This window comes from Periplaneta americana, chromosome 8, assembly GCF_040183065.1.
Source record: "Periplaneta americana isolate PAMFEO1 chromosome 8, P.americana_PAMFEO1_priV1, whole genome shotgun sequence".
Classification (NCBI taxonomy): domain Eukaryota; kingdom Metazoa; phylum Arthropoda; class Insecta; order Blattodea; family Blattidae; genus Periplaneta; species Periplaneta americana.
In genome coordinates, this window is record NC_091124.1 from 49,835,001 (window position 1) to 49,855,378 (window position 20,378).

Consider the following 20,378-nt stretch of genomic DNA (forward strand, 5'->3'; position numbering starts at 1 on the left):
TTTTATCCAATTCAACGCATTTAACTGAAAATATATTGTAACACAATCTTTATTTCAGGATATTCTAGGGGATAATTCAGTATTCTTGTATCCAACACATCCAACTGCTGCCTACTATCACAATCAAGTATTCTTCAAGACTGCAGGCGTCATGTACACAATGCTATTCAATGTGCTAGGGCTGCCATCGACACATGTTCCTCTGGGACTCAACAAAGAAGGCATGCCAATAGGAATACAGGTATGCAAAATTAAATTAGGTACTGGTACATATCCAGTGGCGGCTGATTGACTGAGGCAAGTGAGGCCGGGCCTCAGTCACTTGGCTTAACTGAAATCAAATTTTGTGTTTTTATATAATGTACTAGCTGAAAGCACCCGGCGTTGCCCAGGTTTTCCTTCCTGCTTCTATTTTTAATGAAACTCGTTATTAAATTTTCGGAAATCTCGGAAACCTAACTATACACAACCAAAACGAATTGTCTTTACTAAGCTTTCCTCTCCCATAAAGATGAATCTTTACTTAACGTCACTTACATGAATTAATGAACTCCTTAGTCAAATGCCTGCCACGGTTAACTCAATTTAAAACAGTTGCAAATCAGGCACCGAAAAGAAAACATATCATGTGCCTGACGTTAAACCGTTATTTTAAATTTATTTATTTACTTGTTTTTATTTATTTATTCTGGTGTAGTTAAGGCCATTAGACCTTCTCTTCCACAGCGCCAGAAATACAAATAAAGTAATAGAAAAATCAAACTATAAACAAAGTAAAACCCAACGAAAATATAATTCCTTCTCCTCTTTCTGATCAGTTGCAGCATCGAATCAATATACAGTATACATATATAATTTAATTTATATTGGAAGATTTTTTTACCTCTTGACCGCTGTGCACCCACTTATATCATACCCAGTTCTTTTTTTTTTTTTTAATATAACTTGAAACTATATCTCATAAATTCAGAACATATTATATTTTTTCTAATTTTATACACAGAATACAGATATGATATAAACTCGCAATAAGTCATTTTTTAACATAAAGACTAATATTCTGAGAAACGCATAGGCCTACCGATATTTTAGAAATTAAGAGATTTTTATTTCCACAATGCTTAACATAATAAATTTGCAACGTGAACAACAATATTTTGAGAATTAATACAATGTTATTTTCAGTGGGCTTATGTACATTCACATACTACATTAGCAACATGACAAAAGTATCTTGAATTGCTTATTGATATGTGTAAAATAATTTTTTTTTTTTTTCCCCACTTCTTTGTATAAAATATAGTTGAGGATGTGAAAAACACGCAGTTTTTAAGTTAACGTCTGCAACTTTGAGCGACTGTCCTTGAGCTTCATTTTAATATGGCCATTACAAATGCTAGTGGCATTGAAACTGCAGTTGCTTAAAATTGAATGAGTATCCTAGCAATACATGGAATAAAAACATCTCCTTTTATTTTTGCAGTTAATATTGCCAATTTTATTACGTTTCGTATGAGTTTTTCACACCAATTCTTATTCGTGCATAATTTTGTGGGACAATATTTCGCAATTGCTTATTCATTATTAAGTAAATTATGTGGTAGCAATCCTTGCAGTTTCAAAGAATTCTAGAATTCAGTTGTATAAAACAGTCTGCTCACTACCTACAAAACGGCATCGAGGAATTCATAATACGGTCCTGGACTGCATGAATTATCTAGTTTTAGCCTTCGCGAACTGTAACAACAATGTAATTTAATTTCGTGTTAAAATTTCCAAGGCCTCGTGAAAGTCGATGTTGAATACAACAGACAATAATAAAAGAACAATTGACTGTAGAAGATTTTGTATTTTAATATTATACATGAAGATTTGATCTATTTATTTTAATTTTTTATAATTTTAATCAATTTAACTTCCATTTGCACAATTTTAATGTAGCCTATGTTCTTCTCCTGGTTATGAAGGTTAAATGTGCAAACTTTGGCACATATTGGTCAAAGCGTGTAGATTTGAATAGAGAACATACATACATACATACATACATACATACCCACATTCAATTTTATATATTAAGATTAGTTATTTGAATGAAGCATATATCGCTGTAGAAGCACTTGAAAACTTTGTGATGTATATAGATAGACCTGAGGCCAGGGTCGCTCGTGCCGGGTATGCCTTCTGCATTTCATGTCTTTTTGCGGGCTTTGAGTTTGCGGTTAAAAACGTTGTAGCTGAGGCACAATTCGTCTGGCCTCGTGGCCTGTCAGGTTTCACTCCTCCCATCCATGGACCGGCCTCAAGGGTAGAGTGGGGTGGGAATAGCAATGGTGACTTGTCTTCCTAAATAGACCATAAATAACAAAAATTCCAGCTCTTTGGCAGGCAGAGACCCACACTATTCTCTCCCGTTATGTCTTAGTTTATGACTTAAGCGAGGGTGTTGTACTATTGTACTTCGTAGTATAGTAGTGAATCTGGGCCAATGTTGTTGTGTATTTCGGGAAAATATAATCAGAAACAAATGCGAGTAATAATGCTGGTATAGTTAATTCATTGTTAGAGTGTCCTTTTTCGAGGAGAAATAATATTGCAAGAAAGGAAGTTTTAAATAAAGAGAGAGTCTACCGAGATACCTACGACTTCGCTGACAATTTTTCTGACAGATAATCTTAAAATACGAGCTTCTATTGCATCCTGGTATGGGCAACATAAATGGTTAAGTGGTAATGTGGTGCAAAACAAACTTCTCTGTTGGCCTTGTTTGTTGCTGTCAAAGGAAAAAAAAGAAAAAGAAAAGAAAGAAAGGGGAATTTCAACACATAATAGCCTATGGGTTGCTTCATCACACTGAAACAATCACTGAAACTCACAGCACAACTGCTTATTTGGTGAGTGAAATTATTATTTTTCATTAATAGTAATAATAATAGAATAATAATAATACATTAATAATGATATTAATAACATAATAACAATAATAATTAATATCATGAATAAACATTTCCTATCAGAGGCACTTAAACTAGTTGCATCTGGCCTCACCGAGGATTTCCATCACCGGCCGCTACTGTACATATCCTTTTTTTTTTTTTTTAATTAAAGGAAATGCATGACAGATGTCAAACTGCAAACATGCCCCCTCCCCAACAGTGGCAGGTACTTTACTTGTTGCATTTACCCAAGAATTCCCCTATAGGAATGATGCACCGTAACTGTAGTTCTATTTGCTGCCATACCATTGCCCTCAGTGCAAAATGTGAGGATCTAAGCACCAGGTTCTTCTTCTTCTTCGTTCTTCTTCCTGTTCCTGTTCCTGTTCTTGTTATTATTCCTTTAAAATTTAACTACTTTCTAAACAATGTAATTATAACAGAAAAAATTGTATTAGAATCCTTGGCATTTTACTCGACTCTAAATTATATTTCCATAACAATAGTCATTACATTTACAGTCATTCCTTAAGAATGCTAGAATTAATAAGGTCAATAACTTATTCTTTTTCTACACCAGACTCCCTCTTAATATTATACTATTCATTAGTGAGATCAGAACTTGAAATTGCATCTGTAGTTTGGAATTCTCTAACAACAACTGATTCGGCAAAATTAGAAAATATCCAAAGAAAATTTGTTGTTGTTGTTTTCTAATGCCAGGCGCTTGACAATAAAGTCATTTGACCTCTTGCACTCCAATATTTTTCAAAGATATTATCATGACCAGCCACTGAAGCACAGATTTTGAGGTGTTCCGAATCCATTTCTTGGTTTGAGTTGCACAATGGGCAGTTAGGGGACTGATATATTCCAATTTTATGCAGGTGTTTGGCCAAACAATCATGGCCTGTTGCCAATCTAAATGCAGCTACAGACGATTTTCGTGGTAAATCGGGAATTAACTGTGGATTTTGATGCAGAGAGTTCCATTTTTTCCCTTAGGATTGAGTTATCAAATTTTGTTTGTTGAAGTCTAAGTATGTAGATTTAATAAATCTCTTCACAGAGTAATACGTAGATTTAGTAACAGGTCTGAAAGTAGCAGTGCTGCCCTTCTTTGCTAAAGCATCCGCATTCTCGTTTCCCAGGATTCCACAATGGGATGGTATCCATTGGAATACAATTCTTTTATTGAGTGATATTAATTGAGAGAGCATTTTAGTTATTTCTGCTGTTTGAGATGAAGGTGTGTGTTTAGAGACGATTGATAGAATAGCTGCTTTGGAGTCTGACAATATAACTGCATTCCTAAACTTATTGATGTGGCATAGAAGATTCCTGAGACATTCACTTATTGCAATGATTTCACCATCAAAACTTGTTGTTCCATATCCAAGAGATCTATAAAGTGAGAAGAGACAGCACGTAACACCTGCACCGGCACCTTGTTCTCTGGAGATCAAGGATCCGTCGGTGTATAAATGAAGCCAGTTTTGTGGAGGGTACCTAATATTAATTGTCTCTAAAGACAATTGTTTCAGTATTTCAGTGTTTACTTCTGATTTCAGTATTACAGAAAATTTATATCCTTATGTGCATGTAGATTTTTACCTACATCCTCTGATTTTAACTATGAGGTATTGAGTGAGTACTTTATATGTCTAAAAGCGTTTATGCTAGACGAATGAACTGGATTGCATATTCTTCTGTAAGGTCATCAAGGGTGACATCTGTGAATCTGATCATTTTAATCTTTATTAATATTATATCTGTATTTAACCTTTAACTATATTTATAATTTTAATCTCTATTAATATTATATCTGTATTTAAGCTTTAATAACATTTATTTTATTTGTTTTTATTGTATTAATATGCTAGACTATAATTGGCCAACAGCTGTTGACCAGCCACAAGTATCAATAAATGAATAAATAAATCATTTAATAATAATAATAATTCAGTTAGCTGGGAGGTCGGAGTGAAAAAGACCTTTCGGAAGCCGAGACGTAGATGGAAGGATAATATAAAAATGGATTTGAGGGAGGTGGGATATGATGGTAGAGATTGAATTAATCTTGCTCAGGATAGGGACCAGTGGCGGGCTCTTGCGAGGGCAGCAATGAACAGGGTTCCTTAAAAGCCATTTGTAAGTACTGTAATAACAACAACAACAACAACAACAACAACAACAATAATAATAATAATAATAATAATAATAATAATAAAGCAATGCTAGAATGGCCATAGAGAAACAGACTTACTCTGTTGAAAACTACCAGCTAACATAGTCTTTGTCCACCACAAATTTCACTTAGACAAACTGGGATTCGAACCTGGATTAACAATATGGAAAGCCAATGCTCTAGCCCAGTGGTCATCAGAAATCGCTGAAATGGGTAATGGGTAAGGAGTGTATCGCAATATGCACCATCGTGCAGAAGGGAGAAGTAGAAAGCATATCAGCCATTAGCCACGGATGCATGCGCGGGTAAGAGACACTAGCTCGAGGGTGCATTGTGCTGATAACACTGCTCTAGCTATTTGGCTAACCATGTGTACCTTCTGCACATGTGTAAAGTGCTGTTGTTATTGCTCAGTTTGCCTGACAGTAAGCTTCAGCTCTCTCTTCTTCTACACTCATTACAACCTGGCAAACTGTTACTGAGCCCTATGGAGCACAGTCACTTTTAAAATATTATCTCCTGCTACTACTGGGTGTTCAGTTCAAAGTGTGTCATGGCTCACTGTATGTCGTCATGTGGCTAGCCAATGAGCCTAGAGTATTCAATCTTCCTACACTTCCGCAGAGGCATATTACCTATGTGCCAGAGAAGTTGCCTAGCAAGTACGGCATTCATTCTGATGAGTACTTACCGATACGTACGGTAATGCCGGTAGTGGCAGGAATGTGAACTGTTTGGAAACACATACTGAGAGGAGTTTTTTTGTTACTGTCGGGATATGGGGAGAGAGTTAAGACGATTACTTACATATTTGTTGACATTAACTTGGACGGTCAACATGGACACGGAGCATTTGATTTGTCTTGTGGAATGTTGCCGTACGCAATCGATGATAATAAATAAGGCCCATTCACAATGAAAATTAAACATAACTGTAACACAAATACAGAAGTTTGCGGCCAGGTTATCAAATGAGATCATTCACAATGATTCACATAAACACTGACATTAACATTGCCGTTAGATGTTACTATGAAAGTTTGTAAACTCCAAACTTTCATGCTTATGCTTACGTGATTTGCAAACAGCACACAATCATGGAGCACTGATGTATACGACAGAATAATGAGGAAATGGCGTCGTTGTTATGTCTCCATGGTTACCAAGTATCTTAGCGGTTATGTTTATGTTTCCATCGTGAATGTTCTTGATTTTACCGTTACGTTTACATTTTTAATTCAATGCTTACGTTATGTGTAATTTTCATTGTGAATGAGCCTATACCCTGCGTACGACTTGCCCCCGCAAAACACAGTTCGAAAGAGGTTATGGTAGCACACAGACTGTACCGACCGCCATCTGTTGCTACGACTTTCAAATTATACCGTACATGTTCTCAACTTCAGATTGAACGCCTTGATTAATAGACAACTTCTCCGACATAAAAGCTGAAACTCGCTTCAAATCGTTGACTCACAACAGTGACGTCATGACACACTTTGAAATGAACACCCAATAGAATTTCTTCCCCCTCTACCGCTTTCTGCAATCTATTCGCAACACTCCCCCCTTCCTCTCAAAATGATGAAAACCCTAAACATGAATCTTCATTATTTTGTTTGACGAACATTAAAGGATCTTACTGCCTAACCTTGTACAAGTTCTTGTAGTATGCAGGAGTGAAAGTAGCTGTAGCTGGACAAAGATGCCTTTACTTGAGTGGGAGAAAAACGGAAGCGGAGAAGGAAACTTTGATTATATCCCTCGATATCTCTCTCTGATGGGCGGACAGTAGATCTAGTAATAAAATAAAAATGTTTAATGTGGAATATTTAAGTGGGCATCCAGGGAAAATGTCCATTATCATATCTGTAATACTCTACAACACATCTTGCTTCTTAGCAAATCACAACATATTATTGAAAAAAATAAACGAAGATTTTAATATTACATTCAAAATATACTAACAGATGTACAGTGTGGCCCGCCGAAGTGGTGTACAACTAGAAAATCTATCCACAATATGCGGAACCCGAATCATGTAAAGTGAACTGGGTAGGCATTGGATACATACATATTACTAACGGCTTGAGCAACAAATGCTGCATTTATTTTCTTGCACTGATTACAATATTCATTAAAACTTCAAGTTCTTAAAATTTAAATTTAAATAATGGTTTATTTAATGACGTTTGCAACTGCAGAGGTTATCTCAGCATCCCTGGTGTGCTGGAATTTTGTCACGCAAGAGTTCTTTTACATGCCAGTAAATCTACTGACATGAGCCTGTCGCACTTAAACACACTTAAATGCCATCTACCCGGGTGGGATAGAACCCGCAACCTTGAACATAGAAGGCCAGTGCTATACCGACTATGCTATCCAGGGTTCAAGTTCTTTAGTTTACGATTATGTTAAGATGATTCTCATCAAACTGTGATCTACGACTATTTGAAATCGCACAATCACCAACCACTTAAACATTCCACGCAATTATAGGGATTCTACGACTCCCCTGCTATCTTTTCTCCTAATTTATATTTTAATCACGTTCAGTGCTGCCAGCCTGTGATAATCATCTCATTTTGAACGATAATATTGTCCATGAAACATGTAACTGTGTTGGCCTACATATTGCACTGTATACCAGTACCATAGTTAATCTTAATCATGCTAACCTTGAATAGGTAAGTCTTTATTTTGCACATGTATCACAAACTTGGGTCCCACGCCGTGGCGTCGCGGTCTAAGGCATCCTGCCTAGGACTCGCGTTACGGAATGCGCGCTGGTTCGATTCCTCATGGGGGAAGAAATTTTCTCATGAAATTTCGGCCAGTGTATGGGACCGGTGCCCACCCAGCATCGTGATGCACTTGGGGAGCTACGATAGGTAGCGAAATCCGGTTGTGAATACCAGCTATAACGGCTGGGGGGGATCATCGTGCTAACCACACGATACCTCCATTCTGGTTCGATGATCGTCCACCTCTGCTTCGGCATGTGGGCGTGAGGCCAGCAGCCGGCTGGTCGGTCTAGGCCCTTCACGGGCTGTAGCGCCACGGATTATTATTATTATCACAAACTTGTCACATGATTTTCTGCTCTATACTTTTCACGTTGCAAGGGGAAAACCCCTTTAAACTTTTCGACTACAGGAAATGCTACACACATTACTAATCAGTTGTTGTTAAGCCATTTTTCAATAATGTGCTACTTGTCTACACATCCAGAGTTTGCCAAATGACAGTGAAGTTGTTGAATATTTTTGATCTTAATGAATGGATGAATTCATTCATTCATTTACCGAGTAAATACAGAGCTAAAATAATAAATTGAATTTGTGTGCTTAGCTATTCATTTCAGACAATTTTTACTTTCCAGGTGGTAGCAGCCCCACATCAAGATCGATTGTGCCTTGCAGTTGCAGAAGCTCTAGAAAAAGATTTCGGTGGGTGGATACCTCCACCAGCCATGTCCACACAGACTACATTTTAGGTTGTTTTTAGTGCAATAAAAATATATTATAGCCAGTATTCATTTTGTAGGACACGTTTGTTTTCTCGTTACCATACATTATTAAGCACAAGATAAGAAGTTACCATTTATTAGTGAACAGAAGACGAAAAATTAACATTTGACTGACAAATAATAGGAAATATGTAGATTTCCATGTAATTAAAAGAGGCGCAGTATTTTGTTACACAGAAATATGATTACGTATAAATCTATGGTGCGCGGTAAAAAGAGCATAAGTCAGAAATTGATGGTTTTGAGTTACGACCTCCATGTGAATACAAAAAAATTTACTTCTTCAGATGATCTAAAGGGCATATGTCTATCATCTTCCATATTGATGTAGAGCATCAGAATTCCAGCCCATCATAATGAGGTTCATCCTGATTTCAAACTTTGCTCTTATTCTACTGAGAACTTGGAGTTTATGAACTATGTCTTTTACCGCATATCATAGATATAATGCAAACTTTCAGAACTCAGAATGTATTATTTTATCTGTATTAGTAAGAGCATAAATGTAATTTTTAGTGATTAATGAATATTTAAATTTAAATTGACAGTCGTTTAAAAATGTGTATTGATTAAAATATTCCCACTATCTGGTCTTCAATTTTATTATTTTCCTTAAATTGATACCAGTAATAATTGTACAGAGTGATTCATATAGAACCGAACCCTACAATAAATTGTGTTCATTCATCCATAGTGTTTGTTCAAGGGCAGGTCTCTCACTGCAATCCCAGCATTCTTCATTCTTTCCTATTTTCCTCCTTTCTCATGCATCTTAATGTTATCTATCACCCGATATCTTCTCCTGCCCTGAACTTTTTTCCAGTTCACCATTCCTTCAAGTTTACCCTTCAGTTTGCAGTTTCTTCTTAGCCAGAGGCCCAATTAATTTCTTTTTCTCTTCCTGACCAGTTTCAGCATTATTCTTTCTTCACCCACTCTTTCTAGCACAGCTGCATTTCTTATTCTGTCTGTCCATTACACACGCTCCATCCTTCTCCATATCCACATTTCAAATTCTTCTAGTCGTTTCTCATCACTTCATCGTGATGTCCATATTTCTGTCCCATACAATGCCACATTTCACACAAAGTCCTTCACTAGTATCTTCCTTACTTCTTTTTCCAGAGCTCCACGCAGAATATGCACTTCTTTTCCTATTAAAAGCTCCCTTTGCCATTGCTATCCTCTTTTCGACTTTCTAGCAGCAACTCATGTTATTACTTATAGCACACTCCAAGTATATCATGCATATGTGTGTAAAATTTCATTACTCTGGATGTAGCTATTTAGGAGATACCTTATTTCTAGTAAGTTAAAATGTAAAGATTCTGCTTTGCAGTAAAATTTCTTTAAAGTTTATCATATGCATTCTGAATACAATAAACACCACTTGGGTTAAAATGAATATTTAACTTAGAATAAAAATATCGCAATGAAATCTTCAACACAATATTCTTCAAGGAACAGTTGATTTGTTGGCATCAAATTTAAAATTGAAGAAAATGTCCAAAATTGGCTGAAGCTTAGTAGCGCATCCCTTAAAATGTATATTTGTAATAAGAAAGTTCTATTTTCAGAGCAATGATTTTCACCAGTTATGGTTATAAAAATGTTTGTATGAGTCTCCATAACCTTCAATCATTTCCTTGTCACAACTAAAACTCTAGAATAGGAAGTTTTCAGCCCAAAATTTCGTTTCATTCATACATATGAAAAATACCTTTTCTCACATACACGTGAAGTACCTACGTAATCACAGTATTCACGAATTCATGGAAAAATAAAATAAAACAGATCCGGGTAAGGTGGGTGCTCCTGCTATGGCCATGTTCTTGATATGGCCTCCCCCCTATTGTGAGTTAGTTAACAAAAAAATCCGCTAAATTGCAGCAGCATCCAGTGAAAGGGCATCCTGGTATGTCACTTGATCGTTTTCCATCCAGTCAGGTTGAGCAATATGGCGTCAGTTGCCTGTTTTGTGGTTTTCATGTGACCTCTTCTTATTTTTCTCTGGTAAGTCTCCTTTGTTTTATGCATGTTTTTCAAAATTCTTGTTTCATGAAAACCATAGTACTCCATTCAGTTTTTAATGTTCTGCTGATTGGTGTTGTCGTGGATGGCGTATCTTTTACGAGTTGTTCATAATCAAACGATTTTCGTGAAAGCTTACCTGCTCCTGATATGGCCATATCAAACGCACCATGGCCATATCAAGTTCATTTCACTTTTATTTTTTCACCTGACAAATTTACATGCCTTATAGCTGGGATTACGCAAAAATTTTGTATTTTAAGAAAAACAACTTAATTTTTTATGGAAAAACCTGTTTTGACTACACTTTTGAATTATAAAAAAGATTATTAAATGTCATGTTAATTCATTTTACACCAAAATTATTTAATTTTAGCACAACTGCGCTATTAAACTGAAAACAATCACGATTTGTAGAACATGGAACAAGGGTGGCCATATCGTGCGCACATGTTCCTGATATGGCCACTAGGTAGACTTTTGGAATTTGAGACTTTTTGGACAATTAAAGCTATTTTTATGGGGGAAGGAAATTGTTTTAAGAAAGTCCATTAGACTGAGAACGAGTAAGAAAAAAGTGATTTACATTTTTTTTTTCAAAATAGAGGCTAGAAAAATTTTCAAACCTTAGCATGGCCATATCAGGGACACCTACCTTATAATAGTTTAATATTAAACAATAAAACAACGTATTCATCACCTTCAATTCTGTGCAAGTTTTATTGTAATACATCTTTTCAATACTTCATAAGTAACATATGCAAATTCTCTCAAAACTCTTTCCAATAATTAATATTAAAGCTTTGATTAGCTTATTACAAAATTACATCTTCTTTTTTCTACACAACAATGCATTAGGAGCTTAATATCTGTACATCTATTTCACGATTTATTGGAAATTAAGTATTTTTTATGAAATATATAATGCTTGTGCATCTCTTTACTTCATTAATTCAGGAAAGTGAACTATATATCTGTAATTAATAGAGTGTTTTTATTATTATTTCTTAACAGTTCTCAAGTGTTTACTCACAGAGTTCATGAAGAGAATAGTACATCTTCTACAATTCAACAAACACTATACTTTTATCAGTTACACTCGTTTCTTTTTTTAACATATTGATAACATCCACGTAATTTTAATACGAGCATGGTAATAAAGAATACTGATGATAATTAAGCTATGTGTCTGTTCTTACTTTTTCCTATTTGCTATAATGATCCAGTCTTCGAAAGACGATACATCCTGACTTTTGAAGCAACTCGAATAAAATAAGGCACAATGTAAAATAATTTCGCAATTAATAACAAGACTTATACACTAAATCTAATTCCCCAAAAAGCTTAATAAAACAACTCAACTCTACATACGAATTTTTAATTCGGAAGTGTTTCAAGACGAATGTCCAGTGCAGCAAAAACGAAAAACATCTTTTAGGTATCTAGTAATCAGTCAGATTAAGCTATCTGCCTGTTGTAACCATTATTTACTACAAATACTGTATTGTGTTTACACTTCTCAAACACTTATGGACTTGTAATCATATACTGAAAACTTCAGCTTTTCTATAAAGTCAGTAAATATGCTACAGAAAGTACCAGTACTGAGTTTTGTTTTTATTTTCAAAGAAATCCGTAAACTTATCTATTATTATAAGCAAGTTTCATCTAATATTTATTTTTCATTGTTCCAGATATTAAAATATCTCATTTTGAATTAAACAAATAGCAACCTGTTTTCACCTTCAATTGCCATTATTTAGAACAGATGACAGTGTAAATAAATAGAAATACATGTATGGGAAGGCCCAAAAAGCATCAGATTCTTATTAAATAAGATATCCAACTGCCAGAAACAGATGAATGTATTGAATTAAACGATTTACTGGACATATAAATAAGGGAAAACAGTAACTCTTAAGAATTTGTTGACACAGTAGAAATAAAAGGCATGTATGTATGAAAATTCAAATTGGAAATACTGTATATATGTATATTCAGGTGTCTGATAGCTTATTTTAAGGACGCCAGGATTTAATCTAGATTTAAAATCTAAATGTAACAACATAATACGAATTTATCATTAATAGACTTACTCATCTGAATGACCTTGAAGATCACGTGACTTATTTCTAATTTTTCTCCTTTTATTTATTGTGATATTTTGAAGGGAAAACTAAGAGAACTAATGAGTTGAAAAATTCAAGAATTAACTGAAGTCAACTTTAACTGTACGTACAGTATGTATGAAAATTCAAATTGGAAATACTGTATAATACATTCAGGTGTCTGATAGCTTATTTTAAGGATGCCAGGATTTAATCTAGATTTAAAATCTAAATGTAACAACATAATACGAATTTATCATTAATAGACTTACTCATCTGAATGACCTTGAAGATCACGTGACATTCCTAATTTTTCTCCTTTTATTTATTGTGATATTTTGAAGGGAAAACTAGGAGAACTAATGAGTTGAAAAATTCAAGAATTAACTGAAGTCAACTTTAACTGTACGTACAGTATGTATGAAAATTCAAATTGGAAATACTGTATATACATTCAGGTGTCTGATAGTATATTTTAAGGACGCCAGGATTTAATCTAGATTTAAAATCTAAATGTAACAACATAATACGAATTTATCATTAATAGACTTACTCATCTGAATGACCTTGAAGATCACGTGACTTATTCCTAATTTTTCTCCTTTTATTTATTGTGATATTTTGAAGGGAAGACTAGGAGAACTAATGAGTTGAAAAAATTCAAGAATTAACTGAAGTCATATTGCAGGATGTAATAAAAACTCTATATATTTGCATGTAATCCCCCAGGCAGTGAAAAATATTATAAATCTTTATCAATTTCATCCAATATCAAATTTTTTTTTGTTTCATACTTACAATTCACTAGTATTATGTATGATATAAAGGTACATTTTTTTATCTGCTAATTTTTATGATAGTAAATTTGAACACACAGCTTACTGACTTTATATTTCTAAGACAGTGCAAAAGAGCGTCTTTGTAACCTACAACAAACCAGCTTAATTTTCATTTAAGATTACTTTCAAGAATTCCAAGCATGTTTTATATATATGAGCATGCATGACTAGCCTTGCTTGGAAAAATGTGTATTAAAATATTTATAACAAAATATGTCATAAAATAATCGGATACAGAAGTTAATCTTATAAGTTATAATTATAGTTCATAATATTTTTCTTTTCAATAAATTAATCTAAATAGGTCATATGATCATCATATTTTACACTTAACTCGTGGAACTGCCAAGTATTTGACAATTATTAGTTTACTGAATGGTCTTCGTCATATGCCTGCAATACTAAAGTTTCATTTCACTTTAGAAATCTATACAAATATTTAAGAAATTAATTTCATACCTCACGTCCTCATAAACAGCACTTTATGTCCGAGTAAGAATAATCAGTTTGTCATTTGCATTTCCTCTCAGAATAAAATACAAGGAACTATGTGTGCCTTCATTCTTTTCTCTGAACCATATCCAACAGCTTTTATCCTAAATTATGGAGACACCTCTCCATTATCCAAGCATTTTTCTACGTTAAAACTAGCCCCACTAATTTTGTCACCTATTTCTTACGGTTAGCCGGTGGTACATATTCCTTTCCTCCATGTTTTTCCCATTCTCTGTTGAATTCGTGCTCAAGAATTTCAGCACCTCTTTTCCTGGTTAGTCCTGTCTCATCAAGACTAAGTTCGCACATCTGCATATCATCAACACCTGCAAGAAACAAATGCAAATTTAATTCTGTAAGAAGAAAGTAGATGCACTTACGTAAGTGGCTAAAAAGTTTACTTTTCATTATGGAGGTCTTAGTTCAAATCTCTATGTGTCTAACAGCAATTTGTGATTAACAAAGTTAAGAGAAATTATTATTTGACCTAATTTTATTTTAATGTTAATATCCTATTATGTATTCTATTATATGTACAGTTTGATCCGTTTGAGAAGACATAAAATAAAATGATTATAACATTAATAATGGGGGTGCTGTAGAATTCATTTCAGTTCCAATGTGATACTGAAGCACAGGAGTTTTGTATCATCATTGTTACCGCATAAGAAACAAAAGAAGAATAAACAAAATGCCATTTACTGCACAATGAGCAAAATGTGTCTTGTGGTTTGCTAAATTTGAAAGTGTAACGTCTGTTCAATGGTAGTTTCAACAAGAGTATTGTGTTCAGAGGGCTCCAAATTACAAGTCGATAATGTCATGGTTTCACATGTTTGAAGAAACTGGATCCGTTAATATGTCACATACTGGTGGCTGTAAGTGTGTTCATGGAACCGTAGTTGCTGTCAGCGCTGCTATGAGAGCAAGTCCCAAGAAAAGTCTCAGACGGTTGTCTGCAGAGATTGCTATGTCATACACAACACGTCAATGTATCATTAGAAAATACCTAAAACTCTAATCCTACCTACAGGATGGTGCAAAGTGATGGTGCAACGTGATTATCTGGGCGATATATTTGATAAAAACTGGTGTGGTCAAGGAAGGCCAATTCCCCAGACCTGACACCACCCAATTTCTTTCTCTGGAGTTTCATGAAGAATGATGTGTGTGCACAGTGACTCAGGAATATTCATGATTTCAGAGCAAAGATTTTCTCAGCTTTTGAGAAAGTTACCCCAGCGAATAGAGATTACAAAGAATGGACACTCAGTGAATTTTCCTCTGTTTTGTTTCTCTGTGCACCAGCATTTAGTTCCACTTTCAAGCGCTAGAGGCTAGTGTAATCGAGCACACACTAAGATAATAATTGAGTATAGAGTTGAGACACAGGATCCAAACATCGCCTACATTACTGCATAATCCAGTAACGCCTTGGTTCAAATAAATTCAAGTTAACAGCTTTTCCTTATTTCTTAGAGACAAACTAGTTGTAATAATAATTTTTTTATATTTTATATATAAAAAATTATTTTACAAAATAATATAATACATTATAAAATTATGTATCAAATTCGTTTAATATATGTATACAATATTCTATTAGATATGTATATGGTTTTACTTCTCATAGGAGTTTTGTTTTTCCATTTTCAGTGCTATCAAACCATTACATATTTCAATTGTTGTTGGGGTCAACGTCTCAACTCTCATTATAAAGGAACTCTAGAGTCTAGACATTACAAATAATGACGGATTTATTATTTCATCGGTCCAATTTATTTTATTTGAGTACATACTGTACCTAGATGTATTAATTGTATGTGTTATATTTCCGCTGTATCGACTGCTAGCTGGTGTGATGTCCATGCCAACTCCGGGGAGAAAGCAGAATCTCACGCTCAAACTGGTTTGAAGATCATTGAAATCAGTTCTGCTACATCAAAGGTACCGATGCAAAGTGTCCATACTGTATAATTATCTATCTGCTGGTTACCCCTGAGATGTTAGACCACACATGGGAGGAATTATCCTCAAGATATGAACTGTGCCGTGTTCGCAATGGTGGGCACTTTGAAGTCTAATTTGCACTAAACTCCCATTCTTCTAGAATGCATGTACATATTATTTAACAATAAATAGGAACAGTTCTCATTTTATCACGTTTTTATTTTATGTCTGTCCAAATGGATACCATGCACCAGTCCCCCCCTAGCACTTATATCTTAAAGTTTTATCCATATCCTGCTCACCATGCCTACACCTCAGGATTAGGTTGCATGCCTATTGTGGCTAGCCAAGTTAAAATATGTTTTAGAACGCAACCTGGACGAGAACCTCCAACATGAAAAACATCTGGAGTTTTTTTTTCTCCAGAAATGTATATTTATTTAAGTACCAGGTCGCAAAATGGACCCACGCCTTTTACAAGATGTATGTAAGATAGTACATGATTCAGTATAAAAAATACAATTTACATTCAAACACTTTCACCGAGAGTGAAGTTTTTTACAAGAAATCACTCATTCATTAAACACGAGAAATTACTAAACTATTGAGCAATGGATTTGGATGTGTTCTTAGAGATTTTATAAATTTGGTTCTGGCATTTTGAATAAAATCACTAAATAACATTACATTTAGTGACTCGTATAGTTGAGAGTTACTGATATCATAGTCTGCTCCTGTGATTGTCCTACAACATTTGGTTCTGGGACAACAGATTGAGTACTTCAAGAAGCTTTTTTAATACCTTTTTTGGACACCATATACTACGTACGGTAGTTTTAGTTAGTGATAGATAACAAGGACCCACCAGCTAAAAGCAGAATGGCCGGTTTGTCAGGATGCAGCTCCATCTGCCGAGCCACATACTGGCCATCAAAGTGAGCATACCACCAGCCTCGTTTGTTCCCTGCACCCAATTCATTCCCTGCTGTTGGGTTGTTTGACACAGATGGACGAATGAATGGAATGCGGAAATAACGCTGTGAACTTGTGTTTATTGGTGTCCTGACTGTTGCACGTGGAACTTTACTAGCTGAAATTAAAACATTTTGCGTCATAAATGGGTCTATAATACATTTTTGGTAAACAATGAAGAGTTGACTCTCATTGAAATACAGATCATATAAAAACCATTGCATGTCGAAAATCACATTTGAAATAATTTTAGTACGCATATATTTATGACATATTCCTAAGTGATTACAGTGTTAAAAGTGTGTAATCAAGATGTATAATTTTAGTATCTTAATAATTTTAGCAGACATTTAAAGCTGAGTTATTGCAGAAATATGATCAAGTCTCTTAAGAAAACCAGTAACAGCTTAAAATACATTATAAAAAAACAGTGATAATAGACGCAGAAAATAATATAAATAAACAAAATATAAGAACCTGCAACATGGAAACATCTTGTATGATGGTTTAATTATTTTAAGTGCCGGTACCAGTATGCACTTAATTATAAATGGCTTTTAGGGAACCCAGAGGTCCATTGCCGCCCTCACATAAGCCCTTCATTGGTTCCTATCCTAAGCAAGATTAATTCAGTCCCTACCATCATACCCTACGTCACTCAAATCCATTTTAATATTATAGCCATCTACGTCTTGGCTTACCCAAAAGTCCTTTTCCCCTCAGGTCTTCCAACTAACACTCTATACGCATTTCTGGATTCACCCGTACATGCTACATGCCCTGCCCATCTCAAATGTCTGGATTTAATGTTCCTAATTATGTTAGGTGAAGAATGCAATGCATACAGTTCTGCATTGTGTAATTTTCTCCATTCTCCTGTTACTTTATCCCTCTTAGCTCCAAATATTTTAAGCATCTTATTCTCGAACACCCTTACCTCTGTTCCTCTCTCAAAGTGAGAGTCCAAGTTTCACAACCATACAGAACAACCGGTAATATAACTGTTTTATAAATTCTAACTTTCAGTTTTTTCAGACTACATAACAGAATCGAATAATAGCAGGAATTTCGCATGTTTATTATTTTTTTTTTTTAGGAGGTTATTTTACGACGCTTTATCAACATCTTAGGTTATTTAGCGTCTGAATGAGGTGAAGGTGATAATGCCGGTGAAATGAGTCCGGGGTCCAACACCGAAAGTTACCCAGCATTTGCTCATATTGGGTTAAGGGAAAACCCCGGAAAAAACCTCAACCAGGTAACTTGCCCCAACCGGGAATCGAACCCGGGCCACCTGGTTTCGCGGCTAGATGCGCTAACCGTTACTCCACAGGTGTGGACCGCATGTTTATTCTGCGTTTAATTTCTTCCCTAGTGTCATTTGTATTTGTACTGGTACCTATGTAATAGATTTTAAATCTCTAGAAAGAGAACAATTTGTACTGTACGATAATTATTTTATAAAAAAAGACACCAGTAATTCTTGTGTGTTCACGATAATTTCTTGCAAACAGGATGGCAACACTGAATTGTTTGTTGTTTCTATGTAGAAAGATTGGCTTGCAGTGAAAAAAAAAAAAAAACTGCAGCTACCGCAAATTTATTTCTTACATAAAGGAGATCTGAATGTGATACTTCACCCGAAGATACTATAAAGGAAAGAACCTTACAATATGAAAAGGCATGGACGGAATAATGAACATATTGTTACCGTATGTGTAAATTTTGTAAGTGTCAGGTGGCGTGAGAAAGAAAAACAACATTTCTGTACACAATAAAGAGAAGTTGTTGCGAGTATTACTAGGGATGACCTTGACCAAATCTGACTTTGCCAAGTCTGTATTACAGTCAATTTGGATGCCATATGCTAAAGCTGACTAAACTTTGGTTTTCAACATATCCTACAAGCTTTAATGTTAATAAATTGCGTTTTCTATCTATTTTAATGGTAATTATAAGCCATGTTAATACTATCTTCTGACGTCCCACCCTCTTTGAAGTAAATCAATTTTCACATTTCAAGGTACAGCTTTCCATACTTTCAAGCTACTGAAAAATTCCAGTCACTAAATATAAATAACCGAACTATGGAAATAGAGGGATAAACTTGCTTTTAAATGTATTCATATTGTGACAGTGATGAAAGGAGTAATCCAAGACAACTACTTGTATACATTATTTAATACATACCAGCATCCATTACTGAGCGAGGAGCTCGTTCATTTTCATCCATTGTTGTTTTCCTTTTGTTCTTAGCTTTCCATGCATGATAAACCTTCAGTCGACGATGGAATTCAACTCTGCATGCCTGCATCAAACAAAATGAAAATAGGAAAAACGTAATATTGAACTTCTCAGTAATAACTAAGTAAACTATTTTAAAGTAAAATAATATGAAATTATGATAATATAGGGCTTTTTAAAAGTAAGGCCCAGTTCCCACGGTGTTTGTTTTGTTGCTTGTTTCCTTGTTGGCCAGCAAGCTTGGTGCTCTGATGGGTACGCTGATGGCTCCCATGTTTGCTACTATGCTGGTTACTGTTCACATGCAGCTGGCTCTTTTCACAGTTCAAATTGGAATCTGCTGTCTCATCTGTTGCCAACACTCATAACCAAAAAGAAACTAAACCGTGAGTCCTACATTAACAATAGTAAATGTCGTAATAAGGTAATTAAACCAGCTGAAGTCCGATATTTACTTGCTGTTTCTTAGAAACCAAGGAATATAGGAGAAAAAAAAACAAATTTAGTTGGAAAACAACGAACATGGCGACATGGTTTCAGTGGTGATAATGTATCATCTTTGATTCCAGCCTGCAAGCCAGCACGAAAAATAGCAAGCAACCTAATCTCGAAATCCAGCAAGCTAGCCACCAAAGTAGCCATCAGAGTGCATTATTTCCAGCAAGCAAGCACATAGAGCAGCCATCAGCGCTGCCAGCTTGGAATCAATCACAAGACAAGCACCATGGGAACCGGGCTTAAGAGGTAACTTTAATTGTTTATATTTTCTTCATTTTCTAGACGATTTTAAAAATATTAGTACTGACTTATTACATAAGAAGTGGGATTTTTCGTCACCATGACAACAGATGTGTTTGTTTCTAATTGTTCTGGTGGTCGTGTTATCAGTAAGCACTCTTCTGTAACTTGGCCTGCAAGATCACCAGATATTAACCCAGCAAATTATTGAGAATGCTGACCCGAATACAGGAATGTGAAGGGTCAGCAGGACCAAAAGGTTGAGTGACAATAAATCATATCATTATGTCATATTTCGAAGGATGGTCATTCCCAGTTTTAATATATCAAACTGGGGAATAACCAGACCTT

General features: G+C 35.0%; 2 protein-coding genes across 8 annotated transcripts in view; one reads left to right on the forward strand and one right to left on the reverse strand.

The window, feature by feature from the left end:
• Positions 1-9,236, forward strand: part of LOC138704708 (fatty-acid amide hydrolase 2-B-like) — an 88,140-nt gene extending 78,904 nt beyond the window's left edge. For all 5 annotated transcript variants that reach the window (XM_069832850.1, XM_069832854.1, XM_069832853.1 and 2 more), the window contains 2 exons: positions 59-241; positions 8,504-9,236. In XM_069832850.1, coding sequence (XP_069688951.1) covers positions 59-241; positions 8,504-8,617 — 297 coding nt within the window. In that variant the 3' untranslated portion in view covers positions 8,618-9,236. The remainder of the gene's footprint in view (positions 1-58; positions 242-8,503) is intronic.
• Positions 9,237-11,373: 2,137 nt separating this feature from the next.
• jar (Myosin heavy chain 95F jaguar) overlaps positions 11,374-20,378 on the reverse strand; it is a 206,189-nt gene continuing 197,184 nt past the window's right edge. For all 3 annotated transcript variants that reach the window (XM_069832849.1, XM_069832848.1, XM_069832847.1), the window contains 3 exons: positions 19,236-19,353; positions 16,939-17,163; positions 11,374-14,449 (listed from right to left, as the gene is read on the reverse strand). In XM_069832849.1, the coding sequence (XP_069688950.1) occupies positions 14,298-14,449; positions 16,939-17,163; positions 19,236-19,353 (495 nt within the window). In that variant the 3' untranslated portion in view covers positions 11,374-14,297. The remainder of the gene's footprint in view (positions 14,450-16,938; positions 17,164-19,235; positions 19,354-20,378) is intronic.